General features: G+C 40.9%; 1 protein-coding gene across 1 annotated transcript; it reads right to left on the reverse strand.

The window, feature by feature from the left end:
* Positions 1 to 286: 286 nt before the first annotated feature.
* On the reverse strand, positions 287 to 1,000 carry LOC106324501 (glutathione S-transferase T3-like). The gene has a single exon (XM_013762462.1). The coding sequence runs from the start codon at positions 998 to 1,000 to the stop codon at positions 287 to 289; it is 714 nt and encodes a 237-aa protein (XP_013617916.1).
* Positions 1,001 to 7,969: the final 6,969 nt, after the last annotated feature.

Consider the following 7,969-nt stretch of genomic DNA (forward strand, 5'->3'; position numbering starts at 1 on the left):
AGTAGTCGTTGAATATCCTCTGGAGTGGATCTTCGTAGATACTCATCTCCAAATAACTGTATTATGCCTTCTGTGAAATTGGTTAAACACGAAAGTGTTGTGCTTTCACCAAGTCGGAGATATTCGTCAACGGCGTCAGCCGCACAACCATAAGCAAGCATACGAATAGCTGTCGTACACTTTTGTAGTGGAGATAGACCTAACCTTCCGACTGCATCTCTTCTTTGTTGAAAGAATGGAACATTTTCTGAGAGGCAATCGACAATACGCATGAATACTGCCTTGTTCATGCGGAAACGGCGTCTGAATAAATGAGCCGGAAATGTCGGATCTTCACTGAAGTAGTCATTCCATAGACGGTTGTGGCCTGCTTCGCGGTTTCGTTCGATATATGCACGTTTCCTCTATTTATTGGTCTCTCTTCTGGCTCTGGCACTGCCCCTTGACCATCAACAGAATCCACTGGTTTGCGCTTTTCCTTAGCATTGTCCTTCTCCAGATAGGTGGAGCACCATTTCACATCATGCCTAAGCTCCCTCCACGTATGTTCCAAGTTGAACTTCATTTTCTGGTCACTGTGGAAGATATCCAAGGCAGCCTTCATCACATCGTTGTCATTTTGCCCGCTTCTCTGCTCCCTCAGTGCCATCTCGTAGCAGCCAGCAAACTTACAGACCAAATCATTGATCCTAGCCCATCTTTGCTTGCATCGCTCAAGTTCTCTTGGGGTTGTCCCAACCAGGAGAGGACTGGAGTTGTAGTACTCTACAATCCTCTTCCAGAAGGCACCAGCTTTTTGTTCATTACTCACTATTGGGTCTTTGCTGGTGTTGAGCCAAGCACCAATGAGGATTATATCCTCCTTGGGTGACCATTTTCTCCTCTCTTTGACACTAGACTCATCAGGACATTGGCTGCTAAACCAAAGAGGTTCTGATGAGTCAAGGTCAACTGACCCTTGGCTGGCTAATAGGTTAACAAAACTAGAGGAGTTTGCCATTTAGGAAGAAGTCTCTGTGTTTCTCTAGTAGAAACAGAGAGGATTAAATAAGGGATTCTATATTCAACTCTATTGAATCCTATTAGAAAACTGTCATATCAGAACATGTAGAGACAGTTTAATGAAATTTTAGTCTGAAAGAAGCATTTAGGCACAATTTAATGGTGGTTTAGTGTGCATTTATAACCTATCATTTCACTTTGGAATTCAAACTACAAAGTTAACTAGTTCAAACTGCAGAAGTTATTGTTTTCAAACTACAAAGTTACGGACTAAAATCCGTTTGAATTCAAACTGGTAAGTTTGAACTAGAGAGTTAAAGAGTTCAAACAAGGAAGAGAAGACGGGTAAGTTTATACACTAACCTCAGAGGACTCTCTCAAATTCAGACACACGCATAAGCATCATCCTCACCTGGGCCTGAACAGACATCAGAGAAACCAATCAATAGGTTAGAAAGATAGTACAAACAACTATCAATGTTATGATACTGATAAGATATAAACTCACCTTAAGTGCATGACACTCTCTAAGAAGGTTCTCATGCTCGTGAACCCGTTTTTTGAGCCTCTCAACCTCTTGTTGCACACCCATAACCCATGGTTGCCTGAAATGCAGCACGTCATTCTGCCAAAACATAAAAAGCTTTGTCAAACAGCAAATCAATATGGAAGAACAAGATCGATAATAAGAGACAGAACACTTCAAATCTGGTAGTCTTTGCAAATGAAGTATCTTTTCCCAGGGAGGTAGTCATATGTATCCTCTTCATCTACGGATTCCTTTGTGATTGATCCACAGGGGCACAGTTTGGGAATCCCATGTTGCGCATTTGCAACGAAATCAAGCATGTCGCAGTATGCTTTGTGTGCTTTCATATCTTGCCGTTCTTCCTCCATTTCAGAACCTGCAAGAACAAAAAACTTATCAGATTCGCTATATCGCTATAAGGATAGCTAAAGTCAAATCGTTTCTACAAACTGGATTGTAACCCCATGCAAACATATAAGCGAATCAAAAGCCCCAAATTAGCAAACCCAGACGAAAACCCTAAATCGATTTAGAACTCAATCCCGAACCCTTAATCGCGACGAAAACAACAAAGAAGCGAATCGAAAAGAAGAAAATAGCAAACCCAGACGAAAATCCTAATTCGATTTAAATCCCCAATTCGATTTGAAACCCTAAATCTATTTAAACCCCACAATCGAACCCTAAAAACTGATGAAATCAACATGCATCAACTCCAAATGCAAAAATAATGAACTAAAACGCTCCGATTTACCTTCAACAACGAGGATCGCAGAATCGCCATTCGTTCCGCCGGGAGAGGTTTTTTTTCGTTACTGGCGCAAGTATGAATGCTTTTTTTTCCCTTACGAAACACAACCCTAACCCGCACCAATCGGACGTTGCCAAGTCATCTAGGACCAAGTCCTTAACTCCTTAATTAAGGATCCTTTCTTAGCTTACGAAAATTTTATAATATTATTTTAATCTATTTTGCATAAAGATTAGTGCTAAGAAACAACTAAGATCCCGCGTTGCGGGTGGTCTTAGATCTCTTCTAAATTGACCTTCTCCATCTCTCTCTCTCTAGCAGGTCTGTCCTTCCCAATCATTATCATGTATATTAAAGTCTGTTGTTTTGATAAGTTAAAGTTACGCTTTTTATTTATCCATCAGAATCTACCTCACTGAGACATATAGAATATATATATATATATATATAACTTGTACGTTGCTTGACAATGTGTGTCCATCTCTAGGCGAATGTGCATGATCTGGCTGGTGATGATTACAGGACTTCCAATCAAAGAATGGATTCAGGTAGGCTCAGATTCTCAGTCTTCTGGAACAGAATCATCCTCTGAATCTGAATTCAACACCTGCATTTGCCATAGAATATAATCATACAAAGATTAGAGGCTTATACACTCTTACAACTGTGTGTTTAACTATTCTCTTTCTCACCTTTCGCTTAGCAGCCTGAAACCTAGCATCAGCACACAACGCATACATATCAGCGCCAGTGAACGTAGACGGACACTTTTTCGCTACTGAATAAAGCGTCACATCTTCGCTCAACTTAAACTTCCGAGTAAGTGCTTTTAATACCCTGCAGAATTAAAAAAACAAGATTAATGTGTAAATGTGTTTTGATTTTAAAATGTGTAAACCTTTCCTTTCTCTGTAAAACGCATCAGCGTTGACTCCAACATAAAGAAGCTTGTCGAATCTTCCAGGTCGCAGAAGAGCTGGATCAATCAGGTCAGGTCTGTTGCTTGCTCCTATAATAAACAGATCCTGTGAAGAATCGCTCAGTCCATCAATCTAAAAATGGATGTTGATGAAGGCACATGACGAGTTGGTGAAGAACATTGGGAAGGTGGTTCCTGACTTTAGAAGCATTGGTTTCACTTCTATGGCTGCAAACGCCTATGCTTCCGCTATCTTCTTGCTTCTCAAGGTACCCCCTTTTATCCATCAGAATCTACCTCACTGAGACATATAGAATATATATATATATATATATATATATATATATATATATAACTTGTACTTTGTTATGGATAAGCTTCAATAAGATAGCTTAGGATACAAGTTATTCATTAAGGAAAGTAGAATAACTTATAGATTAGGATAAAGATAAGTTTCCTAGTTTCAAGTGTATTAGGACAAGTTAAGAGTTCCTATATAAAGAGATCTATAATGTATGTTGATCTTAGAAGTTAAGAAATAAATAAAACGAAGGTACTGTTTTATTAAAAGCTTTGCACACACACATACGATCCTTGGCGACTAGATTTGGTATCAGAGCTCCAGGTTATTTGTGAGTGCAATGGCCGATGCGAAAGCATTAACAGATATGAAAGCACTAGGAAGAAGAGAAGACGTTCCGCATGCAGTAGTCTGTCCAATGCTCAACATGTCCAACTATACCGTTTGGGCGAAGAGGATGAAAGTTCTGCTAAAAGTTCATAAGGCTTGGGAGACAATCGATCCTGGTACAGATGAAGAAGAGAAGAACGATATCGCAACGGCACTTTTGTTTCAGTCAATGCCTGAAAACTTGATTTTACAGGCCGGAGAAGATGACTACCATAAAGTTATTTGGGAAGCCATTAAAACCAGAAACCTTGGTGCCGAACGCGTGAAAGAAGATCGTCTACAAACCTTAATGAATGAGTTCGACCGTCTAAGAATGAATGACTCGGACACGATTGATACTTTCTCTGATGAGATATCTGAGCTTGCATCAAAAGCAGCCTCGTTAGGACAAAGCATCGATGAACCTAAAATCGTGAAGAAGTTTCTAAATAGTCTACCTCGGAAGTTTATTCACATGACAGCCTCTTTGGAGCAGTTGCTGGATCTGAATAAAACTCCTTTTGAAGATATTATTGGGAGAATTAAGGCATATGAAGAACGCATTAAAGATGAAGCATCGTATGATCAACAAAGCAACCTTCTATTCTCAAGTTCAGAGAGCTCGTCTGATCAGAACTCGAGAGGACGAGGGAAAGGATCAAATCGCGGTCATGGTCGAGGAAACAGAGGAAGAGGACGCGGGAATAGCAGTTCCGGCGAGTGGAACAAAGAAAAGAGGGACTACTCGCAAATCACCTGCCTTAACTGCAAAAAGAAAGGTCACTTCAAATCTGTTTGCCCCGAAAAGAAAGAAGAAAATCAAGAACTCAACAAGACTGAAACAGAAGATGCAGATGTTGCGCTCTATCTACATGAAATTGTTTTCCTTAATGAAGAAAAAGTGCTACCAAAAACACTTGAACCGAGCAAGAAAGAAGAAGGAATGTGGTACTTGGACAATGGCGCAAGTAATCACATGACTGGTGGGAAATCCTATTTTTCAGAGCTCAATGAAAACATTAAAGGAAGAGTAAAATTTGGAGATGGTTCGTGTGTGGAGATAAACGGCAAGGGATCGATCCTCTTTGAAGCAAGAACAGAGGAACATAAGCTACTAACTGATATATATTACATACCTGAGCTAAAAAGTAATATAATCAGTTTGGGTCAAGCAACGGAACAAGGCTGCGACGTTAGAATGAAGGATAACTATCTAACATTGCGAGATCCAAGTGGGAGATTATTGACAAAGGTACAAAGGGCCTCTAACAGACTTTATAAAGTCTCTCTCAAGGTCGGAAGCCCTATCTGTCTACTCACAAAGATCAAAGAAGAACCGTCGAGATGGCACACAAGACTCGAACACACCAGCTTCAAAACAATAAGGAACATGGCGGCTCAACAGATGGTTCAAGGACTGCCCGAGATTACAGAAGTAAAGCAAATCTGCAACTCTTGCTTAGTTGGCAAGCAAACAAGACACTCGTTTCCCTCTGCAACATCTTACAGATCGAGTCGTGCACTGGAGCTGTTACACGCAGATCTCTGTGGCCCAATTTCTCCTGCAACGCCATCACATAACAGATATACCTTTGTTATAATTGATGATCACACAAGGTACATGTGGTCCATCTTGTTAAGGGAGAAGAGTGATGCCTTTGAAAAATTTAAAATGTTTAAAAGTCTTGTGGAGAAGGATGTCGACAAGAAGATACTAACGCTTCGTACGGACATAGGAGGTGAGTCCACTTCTAAGGAGTTTCAAGAATACTGCAACAAAGAAGGCATCAAACGTCAGCTAACATCTCCTTACACACCGCAGCAAAACGGTGTGGTTGAAATGAGAAACCGTACGCTAATGGAGATGACAAGGAGCATGTTGAAAGAGATGAATGTTCCAAACTACATGTGGGGTGAATCCGTTCGTCACGCAACCTATCTTATCAACCGTGTGCCTACTTGGGCTCTAAAGAATCAAACGCCATATGAAAGCTTGAAAGGAAGAAAGCCTAGTATAGGCCACATTAGGGTTTTTGGATTCGTTGCACACGCAAAAGTGGACTATGTTCACTTAAAAAAGCTAGACGATCGATCACAAACCCTTGTACATCTTGGCATCGAGCCTGGCTCGAAAGCCTATCGACTCTATAATCCCAACACTAAAAGGATTATAGTAAGCCGAGATGTAATATTTGACGAGAAACAAGCTTGGGATTGGAAGGGAGCTGATGAAGGAGACAAACGTCCAGGTGACTTTCACATGACGTGGGGATCAATACTCGATGAAGGGAGTGGTCCGTTTGTGCTTGGCTCACACCAAGAAGAAGAAGTTGCCGCAGACAGCGAACAACAAGACGATCCAGAGCCAACACAAGAAGAAGAAGCTAACGATCAGAACTCAACTCGAGAAACAAGACGTTCAACTCGTCAGATAAACAAGCCAAGCTACCTTAACGATTACATTCTACTCGCAGAGTTAGAATGTGAGATGTTGCTTCTCTCTATCAACGATGAACCAATCAATTTTCAAGAAGCTAAAGTTGACAAGAGGTGGACAAACGCCTGTGAAGATGAAATCGATTCTATCTACAAGAATAATACATGGATGTTAATAGACAAGCCAGCCGGTGTAAAGATCATTGGTCTCAAGTGGGTTTTCAAGGTTAAGAGAAACGCAGACGGATCAATCAACAAAGTCCAGGCACGTCTTGTAGCAAAAGGATATGTACAAGAGCATGAAATTGATTTCGATGAAGTTTTTGCTCCAGTAGCTCGACTAGAGACTATAAGGTTTCTAATTGGCTTGGCTGCAGCAAATAAATGGGAAATCCATCACCTAGACGTCAAGACAGCTTTCTTGCATGGAGAGTTGAATGAAGATGTCTACGTATCACAGCCTGAAGGGTTTGAAAAGAAGGGAGAAGAGCATAAAGTTTTCAAACTCTCAAAGGCTTTATATGGTTTAAAGCAAGCTCCGCGTGCTTGGAACACAAAGCTCGACCAGATTCTAAAGAAGTTGAAGTTCAAGAAGTGCACAAAAGAAAGTTCAGTGTATCGCAAGGAAGATGGAGATAAACTACTTATTGTAGCTATATATGTGGATGATCTATTTGTTACCGGGAACTCTGTCAAGGCAATTAAAGACTTCAAAGTGGCGATGTCACAGCAGTTTGAGATGTCCGACTTAGGTATATTAACCTATTACCTCGGTATGGAAGTAAAACAGAGTTCACAAGGCATTACAATCAAGCAAGAAGCGTATGCACTACGGATACTAAAGGAAGCAGGTATGGACGATTGCAATTCAACATATATGCCGATAGAATTTGGTCTGTAACTTTCCAAAGCACTAGATGAAACGGAGATTGATGCAACCTTATACAGAAGAAGGATAGGATGTTTGAGATATCTAATGCATTCTAGACCAGACTTGGGGTTCGCTATTGGGATCCTCAACAAGTATATGCATTCACCGCGCACGGCTCATGGTGATGCATTAAAACAAGTACTGAGGTATCTGAAAGGTACTCATGGGTATGGCCTAGTGTTTAAATGTGGTGGATCTCAGAAACTCATTGGATACAGCGACAGTAGCCATAACACTGATCCAGATGATGGAAGAAGCACGACTGGACACTTGTTCTGTTTCGGAGATACACCTATAACTTGGTGTTCTCAGAAACAAGACACGGTGGCTCTATCCTCTTGTGAAGCTGAATTCATGGCGGCAACAGAAGCTGCGAAACAAGCCATTTGGCTACAAGATCTTCTGAGCGAGATTACCGGAAGAAAGGCTGAGAAGACATTGATCCGAGTTGACAACAAATCAGCCATAGCACTGGCCAAGAACCCAGTGTTCCATCGTCGAAGCAAGCACATTCAGAAACGTTTTCACTTCATCAGGGAGTGTGTTGAGAGAGATCATATAGACGTGGAGCATGTACCCTGAACATAACAGAAAACGGATAGCTTAACTAAAGCATTAGCAAAGATCAAGTTCAAGGAGATGAGGGAGAAGATACAAGTTCAAGACCTAAGTGAAAATGCTTTGAAGCTTAGAAGGGAGAATGTTGTGGATAAGCTTCAATAAGATAGCTT

This window comes from Brassica oleracea, chromosome C2, assembly GCF_000695525.1.
Source record: "Brassica oleracea var. oleracea cultivar TO1000 chromosome C2, BOL, whole genome shotgun sequence".
NCBI lineage: Eukaryota > Viridiplantae > Streptophyta > Magnoliopsida > Brassicales > Brassicaceae > Brassica > Brassica oleracea.